Below are 18,075 nucleotides of genomic sequence, written 5' to 3' on the forward strand. Positions count from 1 at the left end.
AGACTAAATGAAGTTTGAAAAAGAAAGTATATTATGTAATGGCCATATGATCTGACAGTGTAGATATATATATATATATATTTTAATTTGACAGAGAGAGAGAGACAGCGAGAGAGGGAACACAAGCAGGGGGAGTGGGAGAGGGAGAAGCAGGCTTCCTGCCAAGCAGGGAGCCCAGTGCGGGCTCGATCCCAGGACCCTGGGATCATGACCTGAGCCGAAGGCAGACGCTTAACGACTGAGCCACCCAGGCGGCCCTGACAATGTAGATACAACCACAAAAAAATGGGACAAGAATGAGGATAGTATTTGCAAAAAAAAACCCCACAATGTATCTGTTTCTGTAATTGGTGGAGGTAGTATTACTAGTTATTCTGAGACTATTTAATGTGTAATGTGGGATAAGGCAAATGAGTAACTATGAAATATTCTAATTCTCTCATTTCTGTGCCCTTGGGAACCATGATTTTTTTTACTTTTTAAATTTATTTTAATTTCTTTTGAAAGATTTAATTAATTTATTTATTTTAGAGAGAGAAAGAGTGCCAGGAAAAGAGAAATAATAAAGATTAGAGCAGAAATCAATGAAATAGAAACCAAAAGAACAGTAGAACAGATCATGAAACTAGGAGCTGGTTCTTTGAAAGAATTAATAAGATTGATAAACCCTTGGCCAGACTTATCAAAAAGAAAAGAGAAAGGACCAAATAAATAAAATCATAAATCAAAGAGGAGAGATCACAACCAACACTGAAGAAATACAAACAATTATAAGAACATATTATGAGCAACTATATGCAAACAAATTAGGCAATCTGGAAGAAATGGACACATTCCTAGAGACGTATAAACTACCAAAACTGAAACAAGAAGAAATAGAAAACCTGAACAGATCCATAATCAGCAAGGAAATTGACACATTAATCAAAAATCTCCCAACAGGGATGCCTGGGTGGCTCAGTATGTTAAGCATCTGCCTTCAGCTCAGGTCATGATCCCAGGGTCCTGGGATCGAGTCCCACATCAGGCTCCTTGCTCAAAATGGAGCCTGCTTCTCCCTTTGCCCGCTGCTTCCCCTGCTTGTGCTCTCTCTCTCTCTGACAAATAAATAAATAAAATCTTAAAAAAAAAAAGAAAGAAAATCTCCCAACAAACAAGAGCCCAAGGCTGGATGGCTTCCCAGGGGAATTCTACCAAACATTTAAAGAAGAATTAATACCTATTCTTCTGAAATTGTTTCCAAAAATAGAAATGGAAGGAAAACTTCCAAACTCTTTCTATGAGGCCAGCATTACCTTGATCCTAAAACCAGACAAAGACCTCACCAAAAAGGAGAATTACAGACCAATATCCCTGATGAACATGGATGCAAAAATTTTCACCAAAATACTAGTCAATAGGATCCAACAGTACATTAAAAGGATTATTCACTATGACCAGGTGGGATTTATTCCTGGGCTATAAGGGTGGTTCAACATCTACAAATCAATCAATGTGCTACACTACATAAATAAAGAAAGGACAAGAACCATATGATCCTCTCAATACATGCAGGAAAAGCATTTGACGCAATACAGCATACTTTTTTTTTTTTAAAGATTTTATTTATTTATTTGTCAGAGAGACAGAGAGAGAGAGAGAGCACAAGCAGGGGGAGCAGCAGACAGAGGCATCGGGAGAAGCAGGCTACCTGCTGAGCAAGGAGCCAGATGTGGGACTCGATCCTGGGACCCTGGGATCATAACCTGGGACCCTGGGATCATAACCTGAGCCAAAGGCAGCTGCTTAACTGAATGAGCCGCCCAGGCATCCCTACAGCATCCTTTCTTGATGAAAACTCTTCACAGTGTAGGGATAGAGGGAACATATCTCAATATCATAAAAGCCATATACGAAAAGCCCACAGTGAATATCATTCTCAATGGGGAAAAACTGAGAGCTTTCCCCCTAAGGTCAGGAACACGGCAGGGATGTCCACGATCACCACTGCCATTCAACATAGTCCTAGAAGTCCTAACCTCAGCAATCAGACAACAAAAGGAAATAAAAGGCATCTGAATCAGCAAAGAAGTCAAACTCCCACTTTTTGCAGATGACATGATAGTCTATGCAGAAAACCCAAAAGACTCCACCCCAAAATTGTTAGAACTCATACAGGAATTTAGCAAAGTGGCAGGATATAAAATCAATGCACAGAAATCAGTTGCCTTCGGCTCGAGGCGTGATCCCAGGGTCCTGGGATCGAGCCCCGCACTGGGCTCCCTGCTTGGTGGGAAGCCTGCTTCTCCCTCTCCCACTCCCCCTGCTTGTGTTCCCTCTCTCGCTATGTCTCTGTCAAATAAATAAATAAAATCTTAAAAAAAAAAAAGAAGTATCAGTATGAACACTATATATACATAGTTTTGTCCACTGGAAAGACCTAGGAACAGGGACCAACACAACAGTAATAAATGTTCCTAGGGCAAGGCACTCTTTAATTACCGTTTCTCATTAAAACAACTGTGATTCTTGGAGAAGTGGTGGAGACTGTTGGATGTTGGGGAAATTGTAGGACCCCACGGATTGGAGATGACTGTAAGGGAGACAAACTATTGAGGTGGGCCTGACTGAGCAAGTAAACTGGAAGGTAAGATGTTCATTGGAGAACTGGGTTTGAGATTTCTTTTTTTTTTTAAAGATTTTATTTATTTATTTGACAGAGACACAGTGAGAGAGCGAACACAAGCAGGGGGAATGGGTGAGGGAGAAGCAGGCTTCCCGCCGAGCAGGGAGCCCGATGAGGGGCTCGATCCCAGGACCTGGGATCATGACCTGAGCTGAAGGCAGACGCTTAATGACTGAGCCACCCAGACGTCCCGCTTTTTTTTTTTTTAAGATTTTATTTATTCATTTGAGAGAGAGAGAGAGAGACAGCACGAGCAGGGGGGAAGGACAGAGGGATAGGGAGAAACAGGCTCCTAGCTGAGCAGGGAGCCCCACCTGGGGCTCTATCCCAGGACCCTGGGATCATGACCCGAGCTGAAGGCAAACACTTAACAGACTGAGCCACCCAGGTACCCCAGGGTTTGAGATTTCTAAGATGAAAGTTTTTTTTTTTAATGTTTTATTTATTTATTCATGAGAGTCAGAGAGAGAGAGAGAGAGGCAGAGGCAGAGAGAGAAGCAGGCTCCCCGCCTAGCAGGGAGCCCGATGCGGGACTCGATACCAGGACTCTGGGGTCATGACCTGAGCTGAAGGCAGACGCTTAACCATCAAAAGTTTTTTGGTGATGTCAAGATTTAAGTTACAATTGGTGGAGTGAGGAAAGATCATGGAGGCCAAGGTGGTTAAGAAATCGAAAGGTCAGGAGCACCTGGGTGGTTCAGTTGGTTAAGCATTCGACTCTTGATTTCGGCTCAGGTCATGATCTCAGTGTCTTGAGATCATGCCTGGCATTGGGCTTGGCAATGGGCGTGGAGCCTGCTTCAGATTCTCTCTTCCTCTGTCCCTCCCCCTCCACCACCCCACTTCTCAGCTTGTGTGTGGGTGCGCACACACTCTCTCTTTCTTTCTCCCTCTCTAAAAAAAGAAAAAAATACAGAATTATTATAAATAACATTGAACTTTACCAAAAGCTTTTTTTGGGGGGTGGAGGGGTCTCTCCTTGATAATCCTATGATTTTCTCATTGAATCTATTAATGTGATAAATTACATTTGTAGATTTTCTGTTACTGAATCATTCTTGCATTTCTGGGATAAACTCTACTTGATAATGATTTATTTTTTTTTAACTTTTATTTATTTATTTTTTAAGATTTTATTTATTTATTTGAGAGAGAGAGCACAAGCAGGGGGAGGGCAAAGGGAGAGGGAGAGCATGCTTCTGGCTGAGCAAGGAGCCCGATGTGGGGCTTGATCCCAGGACTGTAGGATCATGACCTGAACTGAAGGCAGACGCTTAACTGACTGAGCCACCCAGGCGTCCTTATTTATTTATCATTAATAACGATTTATTTTAATTTTTTAAAAAGATTTATTTATTTGTTCGTCAGAGAGAGAGCATAAGCAGAGCGGCAGGCAGAGGGAGAAACAGGCCCCCCGCCAAGCAGGGAGCCCAATGCAGGACTCGATCCCAGGACCCCAGGATCATGATCTGAGCCGAAGGCAGACGCTTAACCGACTGAGTCACCCAGGTGCCCCAGTTCATTACTATTTTTAACAGCCCTACTGAGGTATAACTGACATACAGTAAATTGCAAGTGTATAAGTCGTTAAGCTCTGACATATGCATTTGAAACCATCATCACAATCAAGATAATGAACATAATGAACACAATCAAGATATGAACATGAGCACTCCTTCCTTCCTTCCTTCCTTCCCTTCTTTCTCTCTCTCTCTTTCTTTTAAATTTTATTTTTAAGCAATCTCCACACCCAACGTGGGGCTTGAACTCACAACCTCGAAATCAAGAGTCGCATGCTCCACTAACCGAGCCAGGCAGGCGCCCCAGTAACACTCATTTCTAATGCATCACTTCAGTACGGCTGCTCTGTGGGCACCTGCCCACTGGGGTGACCATATGGTGTGGGGGCCTGATGCTGGTAGGGGTGCTGCCTTAGTCGTGGTCATGGGGGCTGCACCTCCTCCCTCACATCTCACTTGTGGCTAATTCCTTCTCATTTGGGGCATCAACCAGGATATTACTTAGAAGCCTTCTCTGGCACCTCCAAATAAGAGTAGATGCTCCTTCTGTGCTCTCCCACTGCACCTACCCTATCATTGGTCTCCTTTTATGGTTATTGATAGTTTGATTATCTCTCCTTCCAGATAGACTGCAAGCTCTTTGAGGGCAGAGACCACGTCTATGTTTGTTTAGCACTATAGTCTCAGTACCTTGAGCATAGTGGGCCTTCAGTAAATATTTTTTGAATGAATCCATCAGCATTTTAGGTGTTGAAGACGCAAAGGTGAATAACAGTAGATTCTGCTCTAAAAGCTCACAGCCCTAATGGAGGGGCCGGCGGGTAAGTAGATTCATTAACCTCTCTGAAGTACGGTAAGTGCTGTTTCAGATAGTACCATGCAGGCACAGAGGACTGGCTATCGACTTCTGCAGGGGACAGAGTCTGCCAAGATTTCAGGGTGGATGTAGTGCTTGAGTTAAGATAACCAGGATAGATTCCAGGGCAGAGGTTTATGGCTGTTGTAGGTAGATTAATGGCTCCTAAAGATGTCCGAATCCTAATCCATGAACGTGTGGCTATGTTAAATGGCAAAAGGAACTTTGTAGATGCAATTAAGTTAAGAATCTTGAGATGGGGAAATTTTCCTGCATTATCTGGGTTGGCCCAATGAAATGACAAGGGTCCTTATAAAATGGAGGCATGAGTGTCAGGGAAATTTGATGTTATGCTGCTGACTTTGAAGATGAAGGAAGAGGCCCCAAGCCAGGGAATGCAGACAGCCTTTAGAAACTGGAAAAGAGGAGGAAATGCATTCTCTCCTAGAACCTCCAGAAAGAACTCACCTCTGCTGGTATCTTGATTTTGGCCCTGTAGGATCCATTTCAGACTTCTGATGTCTAGAACTATACGATAATAAACCTGGGTTGTGTTAAGCCACTGAGTCTGTGGTAATTTGTTACAACAACCACAGTCAGTAATACAACCCGTCCACCACCTGAGACCTTCCTATGTGACCTCATACACACATTCCTTCATTCAGTACCATGCACTGTTCTAAATGCTGAGAAAACAGCGGTAAAATGAGAGACAAGGCCTTTACCCTCAAGGAGCCTACATTCTAGGAAGAGTAGACATTCAACAGATAATTCAAGAAATAACTTCAGTAGTAAACGGCATGATGAAAACAAAACAAGGTACTGGGAAGAGATCATTGGTGTGTGGGGGGAGGGGCTCCTTTAGGCAGAATGGTCAGAGGAAGATTCTCTGAGGTGATGTTTGCACCAAGCCTTGAATGAGAAGGAACCAGTTGTGTGTTGATCTGAGGCCTTGAGAAAGGAATGAGCTTGGAGTGCCTAAGGAACAGAAAGGAGACCCATGTGGCTGGAGCAGAAAGAATAATGGGGAGGAGGTCAGGGAAGAAGGCAAGAGCCAGATCAGGCAGAGGCTTGTATCCACAGTAAGGAGCTGGGATTTTATTTTAATTGCAGAAGGATTTAAGTGGGGAAGTGACAGATTGGATTTATTTATTTATTTATTTATTTATTTATTTATTTATTTATTTTTTGGATTTATTTTTTTAATAAAATAAATGTTGCTATGCCGTGAATGAACAGTGATGGGTAATAGTAGGGGCAAGAAGACCAGTTATGAGGTCACTGCTGTAATCTAAGTGAGAGGAAACAGTGGCTTGAACTAGTGCAACAGCACTGAAAAAGAAATCTTCCTCCCCCTGTCCTCCAGTCACCCAGTTCTCCCCCCTGGAGGCGACCACTGTTATCTCCTTAACCACTGTAATCTTGGAGATCCTTCTAGAAATGTTCCATGTACAAACACAGTAAATGCATTTTTAAAAAATTTTAATGAGGTTTGAGAAGGGTTGGTAGGAGTGTAGCCTACTTACAGAGTCATAAGAGGGTATGTTGTATTTATACAGAAATGATCTTTCCTAGACAAAATTGTCCCTAGAGTAGAAACGGGCAATTTACTACTTCAGTCCTAATCCTGTGCTGAAAACAATCCTTAGTTTTATAGTTTGGTCTCCTGAGTTAACTTACCTGGCAGGGAGAACTGTCCCAAGGAAGTGACTGGTATTAATTGTTTAGCTAGAGATAGGTGCCACTAGAAATACGCAGATTAGGGATGCATGGGTGGCTCAGTTGGTTGAGCGTGGAACTCTTGGTTTCAGCTCAGGTCATGATCTCAGGGTTGGGAGATGGAGCCCCACATCAGATTCCGTGCTTACTCAGCAGGGAGTCTGCTTGAGATTCTCTTTCCCTCTCCCTCTGCCCCTCTGCCCTGTCCCCCCCTCATTCTGTGCTCACGCTCTTTTGTTCTCTCTCTCTCTCTCAAATAATAAATAAATAAATCTTAAAAAAAAAAAGAAAGAAATACAGAGATTGGCATCTTGGCTTTAGAAGGCAGCTAGGCAAAGAATGAAGAAGACAAAATTTGGAATTAGCTACAAATCTGTGCTTTGCAACTTAGTTGTGTTTAAAGATACGGAAATGGGGGAGCATAAGTGACCAGAAAACCATGACCTTCATACAGAAGGTGGGGTACATTTGGACTAGGCAAGAGTTGGAACATAAAGGTACTGAGCGTGGCATGCCAATGGAACAGAGGGGCCAGGAAGGAAAGTCCTCAGAGGACCTGGGCAGCAGAATTCTAAGCCTCTGACCCCAGGGGCTTTCTGATGGATAACATAGGGGTCCTCAGCTTTTCTATGCTCAGCTCTTCACACCAGTGCTTTTGCACATTATTTATTTGCACCACAACCTCCTTTCTAACATCAGCAGAGGAATTATTACCATCATATAGTTATATGAAGATGCTTCCTAAAATAGCCAACAGTTTGCTTTCTGCAGTGTTACCTTCTTTGCTTTTGGAGATGTTTGTTTTTTTTTGTTTTGTTTTGTTTTGTTTTTTGCATTTGGAGCTGTTATGCAATTATAGCATTTAAGTGTTTTTCGTTCTTCCTTCCTTCCTTCCTTCTTTCCTTGCTTCCTTCCTTCCTTCCTTTCCTCTTCTTTTTTTTTCCCCCAGTATTTTTCTAACTGTGCTCCTGAAACCCTGGAGGTGTTTCGGGGTTTTGTTTTTTTAAAGATTTTATTTATTTATTTGGCAGAGAGAGACACAGCAACAGAGGGAACACAAGCAGGTGGAGTGGGAGAGGGAGAAGCAGGCTTCCCGCTGAGCAGGGAGCCCAATGTGGGGCTCGATCCCAGGACCCTGGGATTACGACCTGAGCCGAAGGCAGATGCTTAACCACTGAGCCACCCAGACGCCCCGTGTTTCAGGGTTTTTGAAGGGTAGGAAGAGAAGTGGAGAAGGGTGTGAGCACCTCATAGACACATATACATACTGCTTCAGCAAAAGCAAACTTTAACCAGTTACAATATTAAGCTTCTGAGAGACGTTCACTTGAAGAAAAGATTCTGCCCACTTAAAAAATGGAAAACCATAGTTTCATTGTATTTTGCAATTTTATTATATTTTATAAGGGTAGTAGAAAACAGGGGCACCTGGCTGGCTCGATTGGTTGAGCATCTGACTTCAGCTCGGGTCGTGATCTTGGGGTCCTGGGATTGGCCTGCTGGCCAAGTCTGCTTGTCCCTCTCCCTTGTGCCCCTCCCCCTGCTCGTGCTCTCTCTCTCTCAAATAAATAAAATATTGAAAAAAAAAAGAATAGTGGAAAACAGAAAAATAAAATCTCTGATCTAGTGATGGAAAATCAATAGATACATAGTGAAAGAGTAGTGAGTCTTTAGCTTCAGTGGGAGGTAAGCTGGTAGATTGTGTTTAGTGTAAAGGAGAGGCTATACATTAAAGGGAATATTTGAAAAAAAATTTAAAAAATACAGGGAATTTTTTTTGTTTTTTAAATATTTTATTTATTTATTTGACAGAGAGAGACACAGTGAGAGAGGGAACACAAGCAGGGGGAGTGGGAGAGGGAGAAGCAGGCTTCCCACGGAGCAGGGAGCCCGATGCGGGGCTCGATCCCAGGACCCTGGGATCATGACCTGAGCGGAAGGCAGATGCTTAACCACTGAGCCACCTAGGCACCCCTCATTTAATTTTTTTTTTAAAGTAAGCTCTAGGCCCAATGTGGGGCTTGAACTCATGACCCCGAGATTAAGAATCGCATGCTCTACTGACTGAGCCAGCCATGCACCCTCATATTACCTCATTTAATCTTCAAAACACCATAAGGAATTTACTAGTATTACTCACATTTTACAGATTAGGACACTAGGTCACCCGAAGTTTAAATAACTTGCTCAATATAATACAGACAGTAAAATTTAGGATTTGAACCCAGGCATTTGTGACCTGAGTTTATACCTTCAGTGATTTGGCTAATTTTCTGACCCAGAATGTATGGCTAGTTTGACTCTGAGTGAGCTTTCCAAATTGAGTTTTCCTACAAATGTAAATAGAATCATACATGTGGTCTTTTAGACTAGCTTCTTTCACTTAGTATGTTTTCAGGGTTCATCAATGTAGCACATAGCAGCACTCCATTTCTTTTCATGGCCAAATAATATTCCTTTGTATGGATATACATTTTATTTATCCATTCACCAGGTAAGGAACATTTTGGTTGTTTCTACTTCTTGACTAGTATGAATAATGCTGCTATGAACATTCATGTACAACTTTTTGTGTGAATATGTATTTCCATTTCTCTTGAGTATATACCTAGGAGTAGAATGGCTGGGTCATACGTTAACTCTTAACGTTTTGAGGACTGTGTTCCAAAAGTGCACCATTTCACATTCCCACCAGCAGTGTACAAGGGTTCCAACTTTGTCACACATTGTCCAGAACCTGTCTTTCATAGTAAAGCCATCCTAGAGGGTATGAAGTGGCATCTCATTGTTTACCATCACATTTTGAGTGAAGTCTAGAGCTGGCCAGGGCCTACAAGGCCCCACATGATCTAACTTTGTGTACCACAGGTAGGTAGACAATCTCTTATCAGCAGTTGACAAATCAAAACAGCTCTAAAACCCAGGATTTTTGGAACTCATATGGCAACAAAACCTGATATGAAATTCATGTTGGGTAATTTACATGACTATTCTTGTATTTTGCTGCAGAAATAGAAATGTTTTGATCCTGGCTACTGCTCCAGATCCCTTTGAGGATGTTACGTGTTAAATAGTATATGCTCTGTATTACTGTTCTAAAGTAAAAATAAATTCAAAAGCAAGTAAGGTCTCAAGGATTTCATATAAAGGATTGTAGATCTGAACCACTTTCCCCTAGCTCACTTGAATTTAGCCAGACTGCCTTGCTTTTTCTGTGACATGCCAGGCATACTCTTTCCTGCAGACATTTGCACTTGCATTTGCACAGCTCCCTCTGCTAGGAAGCTCTTTCCCCATTTATCCGAACAGCTTGATCTTTCTTTAGTTTTCTGATCAAATGTTATCTATCAAACTTACAGACATAAGGGCATTTTATATAAAACTTACATGAAAACTACAGCCCTTCTTCACACCCGATCACCCTCTCACACTGCTCCCCCAGTAAAATGTAAGCTCTATGTAGTTTTTATCTTGGCCACTGCTAATATCTTCAGTATTTAGAAATGGCTGGCACATTGTAGGTATTCAATAAATATTTCTTGAATAAGTGATTGTTTTATACCACTTAAACCTCACAAAAATACTGTGAAATAGGAATGATCACCTAAAGATTAGAAAATTGAAGAGAGGGGTGCCAGTCAGTAGAGCATAGGACTCTTGATCTCAGGGTTTTGAGTTCAAGCCTAACATTAGGCATGGAGCCTCCTTAAAAAAAAGATTTAAAAAAATAAAACGAAAAAGTTGGTTGGAGAGGTTAGATAATCTCACCCAGGGTCACATAGCTAGAATTATCAGAGGGGAGATTTACATCTAAGAGTCTACTCTCTTAGGTTCTTAACCCGACAGCTCTGTTTAATGGGAGACTGGACTGAGAAACTAAGTGCCAAGCACAGTGGCAAGTGATACTTATTGAATAAATGAATGAATCTAGATTCTAGCCTGTTCTTTCATCTACTGGCTCAGCTTCCTTGGACAAACCTATTAGCTTATTAATGCATATGATGTGAACACCCCTCTATACCTAATAGTTACTAAAATAAACTAAATGTATAAACTAAAGAAGCAGGATATTAACCTAGTGTGACAGACAATGAATAATTTTGTCCTCCTACATGATAAGTTATGGTAACGTAGGCAAAAACAAAACAAAGTACAGGATCTGGGGTTGAGGCAAAGAGTGGCCCAGGACATGAATGAATCCTGACTACCACAGGGAATTGACTTCAAATCCAATTACCTCAAAGGCAGACCAGAGACTGGAATAGTCCAGAGACTTGCACCTGGCTTGAATACTTTATACATTGAGATTGGAGGATACTTCAGAAAGTTAGGGAGGTGCTGAGATTGCAACTAACTTTTCCACACCTAATAAAGTCCACTCAAAGTAGGTGGGAGTGGGAGATAGGGACTCAGATGTCTACACCATCTTTTTGGTGACCAGCTAGAATAACTTTAGTCCACAATAGTTTAGCAGAGCAGGCTGTTCATTTTACTGCCCAACCATCTAGAGAACCTCAAGTTGACTTGTGGGGCACTTCCAATGGCATGACATGAAAACGATGTCCTGGTTGCCCATCAGACAAGGCAAGGTTTGAGTTACTTGCAATGGGTGTTGGGTTGGGAGGTGGAATGGGGCTACTTTACTGCCTGAAGCCCATGAAAATCTTTGTCATCTCTGGCACTCCAAAATCTCAATGAATTTGGGATTATCTGCAAGTAGAAAAATTGCTCAACCAATTCTTAGTTGTGTTAGGCTCTGGAATGTATGCTCCCTGGAGATAGGATCACATTTTTTATTTTTAAGATTTTAAGTAATCTCTACACCCAATGGGGGCCTTGAACTTACAACCCCAAGACCAAGACTTACACACTCCAACTGAGTCAGCCAGGCCCCCCCCCGGGTCACACTTTAAGAATGCACAAACCTGGGGCGCCTGGGTGGCTCAGTCAGTTAATCATCTGACTTGGTTCAGGTCATGACCTCAAGGTCCTGGAATAGAGCTGCTCAGGAGGGAGTCTCCTTGTCCCTCCGTCACTCCACTAGTGCTCTCTCAAAAAAAGTGCACATATCAGGGGCGCCTGGGTGGCTCAGTCATTAAGCATTTGCCTTCAGCTCGGGTCATGATCCTGCGGTCCTGGGATGGAGCCCCATGTGGGGCTCCTTGCTGAGTGGGGAGTCTGCTTCTCCCTCTACCACTCCCCCTGCTTGTGTTCCTTCTCTCGGTGTCAAATAAAAATCTTAAAAAAAAAAAAAAGCACAAATCAGGAGAGCATGTGACTTTTGATCTTGGGGGGTTGTGGGTTCAAGTCCCATGTTGGGTGTGGAGATTACTTAAAAATAAAATCTTTTAAAAAAAGCACAAATCAACTTGTAAACTCCCGGTCCTGGGAGAGCCAGTTAAAAACCTATCTCAAAAAAAATATAGGCTGAGCCTAATAAATATTTCAAGAAAAATTGTCATAGTTACATGGCCTGATCTACTACCTGAATCTGGTTTTAACAAACTGGGATTTGAGAGAACCAGGTTTAGCGTTTTTACCTCAGACCTTTCTTCTAACCAGTGTTTGCCCCTGGTGTAAAAGGGTCATTACACCAGAGGAATGAAGGAGCAGAAGCCTTGTGGGCCTCCCCAGAAGATGGGACTCTTACCTACAATGTGTTCTCACAAATTCAGGGTTTGCCACAGCTGTTCCAGCACATGCACTGGTATGTTGACCATGAGCAAGCTGGAGTCAGCAATTTTTTTTTCAGTTAGAGAGTTCAGTAACAGGGCCACTTCTAGGCTCTGAAATACTCTACTCCTTGCTATCATATTCCTTTGAATAGGCACTTAGAAAAATGTTTCCCCACTGAAATGTGTTATTTTGATTTTGAGATAGCCAGTGAGCAAGCAAGCCAGCACGTGTGTGGGGGAGTGGGGAGCACAGGGAGAGGGACAAGCAGACTCCACACTGAGGGCAGAGCTCTCTCTCTTGACCCAGAGATCATGACCTGAGCCAAAACCAATACCCTGACTGAGCCACCCTGGGACCCCTCCCACTGAAATGTATTTTTTTTTTTTTTTAAAGGATTTTAAAGAGAGGGGCAACTGGGTGGCTCAGTCAGTTAATCATCTGCCTTCAGCTCAGGTCCTGATCTCAGGGTCCTGGGATTGAGCCCCATGTGGGGTTCCCTGCTCAACAGGGAGTCTGCTATTCCCTCTCCCCTCCTGCTCATGCTAATAAAAAATCTTTTTTTGAAAAGGTTTTATTTGACAGAAAACAGGAGCGGGAACACAAGCAGGGGGAGTGGGAGAGGGAGAAGCAGGGAGCCTGATGCGGGGCTTAATGATGAGCCACAGAGGAGCCCCTTAAAAAACAAAGATTTTAGATAGAGTGCACACACAAGGGGAGGGGCAGAGGGAGAAAGGGGAAGCAGACTTCCTGCTGAGCAGATTGACGCAGTGCTCAATTCCAAGTCCAAGACGATGAGCCAACAGCTGAGCTGAAACCAAGAGTTGGACAAACTGAGCCATCAAGGTGCCCCTGAAATGTATATTTTAATCAAATCATCCAAGCTATGGGCTTAGTTTAGTTTGGGGGCAGGGGTAATCCTGTAACTTCATTAGCAAAGCCAGTCATTATCAATCCATATTCCTACCCACTAACTTTCTAATTTCTGAACTCTAGAAAAAACAAACCATTGTCACACAAATGAAGTAAGATAAAGTTTTCCTCCATACTTTGTGTGGAAATTCTCTTTCCTCTTGTGGGACTACCACAAGTTTCTAGGCCTTTGGTATCCTGGACATCTTTATTCCACAGAGAAACACACCATAGAAAGATGCAAATTGGCCAAAAACAGGTTTAGCAGCAGACCAATTCCAAGTAAGTGAATTTTATGAAGTCAAGGATCCGAATACAGATCCCTTTAAAAGCTAAGTCATGAACTTCCTATTGAAGTCTTTGTGTCCCCCACCAGGGTCAGGCAGACCTCAGTCCATAAATCATCTCCTGATGTGCTCCTCACTCAAGTTCTTCCTAACCCTCCTAGTTCCTTACCCCTATTTTTAAGACACCAACAATCTACTAGCAAGGTGGCATTAATCTAACACCCACGGGTACTTTACCACCCCCCTCACAGCTATGCAAGTTGGGGAGGCCAAGAATACAAATACAAAAGAAACCCAAGCTGAGGTTTTACTTACATGGATAAACTTTCTCCCCCATGAAAAGACTATGTGGCACTCCACACTTCAATGTAAAAATAATTACAGTCCCTGTGACACATACAACTCCCACACTGCCAACACACACACTCAACATGCCGTATGATGTGTAATCGCCATTTATTTTTTTTCTGGAGAACAGCTTTTCTTCAGTCCTTAAGGACTTAGCTCCTTACATGGGCTTTGGTGGAGGTCGTGGGGCAGCACCCTGAAAGAACAGAACAGTAAATTTAAAAACATCAATGAAAGAATCCCCCCCCAAAGAACTTGACTACTACCCTCCCATCACTAAGAATGCATTTGGGTCATACATGCATGGAAAACTGGTCAATGTGGATCATCCACATTATTCCATCTGAAACAGATTCTAACAGCTCTTCTTCTTTTTTAAAAGATTTTACTTATTTGAGAGAAAGCACAAGTGAGGTGAGGGTCAGAGGGAGAAGCAGACTTCCTGCTGAGCAGGGAACCCCATGTGGGACTCGATCCCGGGACTCCAGGATCATGACCGGAAACGCTTAACAACTGAGCCACCCAGGCGCCCCCTAACAGCTCTTCTTTAGAACAGTCTCCAAGCAAATGTTTTAGATGTGAGTCCCACCTACCTTACCTATTTAGACCTTAATTTGAGACTCCTTGGGTCCTCATGTGTCTCTTGTCCACCACCCCTCTGGCTTCCACCTCTTTTTTAAAAATACTTACCGCGGGGGCAGCTGGGTGGTTCAGTGGGTTAAGTATCTGCCTTCAGTTCAGGTCATGATCCCAGGGTCCTGGGTCCCTGAGCAGTGAGCCTGCTTCTCCCTCTACCCTTGCTTGTGCTCCCCCGCAATAAATAAGTAAAATCTTGAAAAAATAAAGAACAAAGATACTTACCGCAGGTCTAAATCGGGGTGGGGGTGTTCGGTCCTTCCGTGCTTCACGAGAGCGATTCCTGACTACCTTGCTGTGAATGGCACAACTCACACAATAATGTAGTTTCACATACAGCTTGGGAAGCACATAGGCTGAGAAACAAAAAGAGGCATAACAGTAGGTATTACATACCCACATTGCACTTGTTCTCTCATTCTATCAGTCAAGAATAAACCTACTTACAAAGTTTCACTTCCAAGCAATCGTTCAGTTGGATAACTTAACACATGTGCATTTTCACAAATGAATAGTCCCCTACTAACCCTTGTCACCACAGGTACCAAATCCACAGCCTACTGGCAATAAACCAACAATCCAGTACCTTCAGCAGTTGCACCAGTCCTAATGCCTGTTCCTGGGCCCCTTCTCCTTGCCTAAGAAAACTAACTTGTCTTAAGAAAAATAAATGATCGGGGCGCCTGGGTGGCTCAGTCATTAAGCATCTGCCTTTGGCTCGGGTCATGATCCCCGGAGGCGGGGATCGAGCCCCACATCGGGCTCCCTGCTCGGCGGGGAGTCTGCTTCTCCCTCTCCCACTCCCCCTGCTTGTGTTCCCTCTCTCGCTGTGTCTGTCTAAATAAAGTCTTAAAAAAAAAAAAAAAGAAATGATCAAAATAACAGAAAACACACTGCTCCAAAGATCACCCTTGACCAAATTAGACTACCTTCATTTTTGAAACATTCTTAAGATTTAGTCTGTACATCTTTATAACGGTACTCAGTGTTCCAACAATCCAGAAAGGTTGCTACGTTTTTCATGTTTATACCTAGTGTTCCCCAAATGCTGCTACATGATAAACTCTACAAGTGCTTTTGCCATCTCACCCTCTAAATAGGCAACCACAAATCATGACCCAAAGACTGCACTATCACACAAGGCCCCACTCTGTCCAGACAAGATTAAAACAAACGAAGCGAAAATACCGGTCTCTTCTACCAACAGTAATCCTAAAGGCCCGCAGAAATTGCCTGGGACGCGCCAGAAACGCGCCCACGAACAGAGCCTGCAGGTGGGGATGGGTTGTGCCAGAAGCTCACTCACCGTCGAAGACACTCGCTTCGGAAATGTCCCTGACGGCGGCGGCCTCCACTATGTTCCGAATAACGAACTTCTTAATGGCCTTATCCTTGGGCACACAACGGGCGCAGTTGGTGCAGCGAATAGGCTGCACGTGGCCGCGGCCCTTTTTGGCACGACCATTATTCCTTCTTTTCTTGGTCTGCATCAAAATGAAGATCCTGTTACCAATGGGGCGCAGCTTCCCCCACCTTAAGCCCCCTACCGGCTACAATCGCGCCGGCAGCCCCCAGAATGGCTCTACTCAGACCTTCAGCGCCTCTGCACATCCCTCCAAGGTCGAAGCAAATACACACTCTATGTACTCTCCACTATGATCCAGGCTTTCAAGTCCCCACAATCTAAGAATCTGTTCCTCTCAGGACCCCACGCGGACCCCCTGCACTCACCACGCGCCACAACTCACCATCTTGGTAGCGAGACCCGAGAGAGAATGTAGCGCCGGTCCCGACTCTCTTATATAGCACGAGATCCCTACGCGCACACAGGAAGACTATTTAGGAGACGTACAGCGAGAACGGCAAAGCCACTTCGCTCAGATTTTCTTCATTATTAAGCGTTTACGCTGAAATGTAGTGGTAGAAAGGCGTTTCTCGGGTTTTGTTATCCGTGATAGAAAGTGACCATGGGACTATTTAGCCGGCTGGCGGAAGAAAATTAGGGTTATATGTTTCCCACTAAGCACTACGATCCCTTACCCCGGAAGTAATCCTGGGCGTTGTAATTATCCGGTTTTGCGACGCTATGCGCGGAAATTGCCCGCGCAGGACCATAAATCGCGCTCCCTATCGGAGGTCAGAGTCGGGGAGGTGCATGGGAGTTGTAGTGGAAAGCTGGCTGGCCCTTGGCCCCGAAGCTCTCTGACTGAAGGCGGCGCCGTGCCACCGGGGGACGCTCTCGGCTCATTTCTCTGACAATACTGTTACTTGGTGTAGGATTGAGAAACGGAAGTCCTGGGGGAAAACAAAACATTTTGTTAATTCCTCCTTCCAGTATGGACAAAACCCCACGAAAGGCCATAGGCAAGTACATGGGTGTTAGCGCTGTTTCTTAATCACTTTTTTTTTTTTTTTAAATATCACTGGATCATGTTAGCATAGCGCCAGACACTGTTGTAAGCGCTTTATAAATATTAACTCATTTTACCTTCAACAAACCTATAAGGTAGGTTCTATTATTATCCTCCCTTTACAGATTGAAAAACTGAAGTTGCTGAAAATTACAGAGTTAGTAAGAGCTGTCCTGGCTCCACTACACTATGCTGCCTTCTGCCTAACAAAAAAATGGGTGAAGGTATATAATCTGGAACAGTAACTTCAACGATTTTGACTCCGACCCATAGCAGGAATGTATTTTACTTTGGTTCTCAATACATACACAGACGTACAAAACTGAAATACAAATTTCATGAAACAGTACCTGCCCTTAGGACATAAGGGGCAATGATATGTTCTGTTTTCTACTTTATTTATTTTTATTTTTTAAAATATTTATTTATTTATTTTTGGTTATTTATTTGACAGAGAGAGAGATCACAAGTAGGCAGACAGGCAGGCAGGCAGAGGGAGAAGCAGGCTGCCCGCTGAGCAGGGAGCCCGATGTGGGGCTCCATCCCAGGACCCTGAGATCATGACCTGAGCCGAAGGCAGACGCTTAACCGACTGAGCCACCCAGGTGCCCCTGTTTTCTACTTTATTTTAATAAGTGTTGATCAAGCCCCACTAAAGTGATTTCACCACTCAATGAGTCTGGCCTGTGATTGAAACATACTTTCCTGCATATAAGCTCCATTTACCTTTGGAGAGCCTTCAGAAAGTCTTTAGCTTTGAGCAGGAGTGCTATCTGTGGGCAACCACCCAGTTGTCTCCAAAGTTGAAAAAAATAGAGTGTCAAGGGGACCTCCCAGAATTCAGAGCGAAGGTGGTACAGATGGAGACCAGCCATTCATTCATGAGTCATTCTGGAGTCCGAACACCAGTCACTTTCCCTCAAAAGAAACCCATCATGGTTTCTTTTCACCTCTAATCCACTTTACTGGGGTTGAAGTTTATTTTCTAACTTTTGTTTTGGCTTCAGAACAACTATATTCATGGTCTCTCTCGAGTTTGAATTTGTTA

General features: G+C 43.4%; 1 protein-coding gene across 1 annotated transcript; it reads right to left on the reverse strand.

Moving 5' to 3' along the window:
• Window positions 1-14,071: 14,071 nt before the first annotated feature.
• On the reverse strand, window positions 14,072-16,475 carry RPS26 (ribosomal protein S26). The gene is made up of 4 exons (XM_032420956.1): window positions 16,365-16,475; window positions 15,923-16,100; window positions 14,842-14,972; window positions 14,072-14,176 (listed from the first exon to the last, which is right to left on the reverse strand). Exons 1-4 carry the CDS (start codon window positions 16,365-16,367, stop codon window positions 14,141-14,143), a joined length of 348 nt encoding a protein of 115 aa, XP_032276847.1. The 5' UTR covers window positions 16,368-16,475; the 3' UTR covers window positions 14,072-14,140.
• Between the last annotated feature and the right edge of the window lie 1,600 nt (window positions 16,476-18,075).

This window comes from Phoca vitulina, unplaced genomic scaffold (genome assembly GCF_004348235.1).
Source record: "Phoca vitulina isolate PV1807 unplaced genomic scaffold, GSC_HSeal_1.0 scaffold23, whole genome shotgun sequence".
Classification (NCBI taxonomy): domain Eukaryota; kingdom Metazoa; phylum Chordata; class Mammalia; order Carnivora; family Phocidae; genus Phoca; species Phoca vitulina.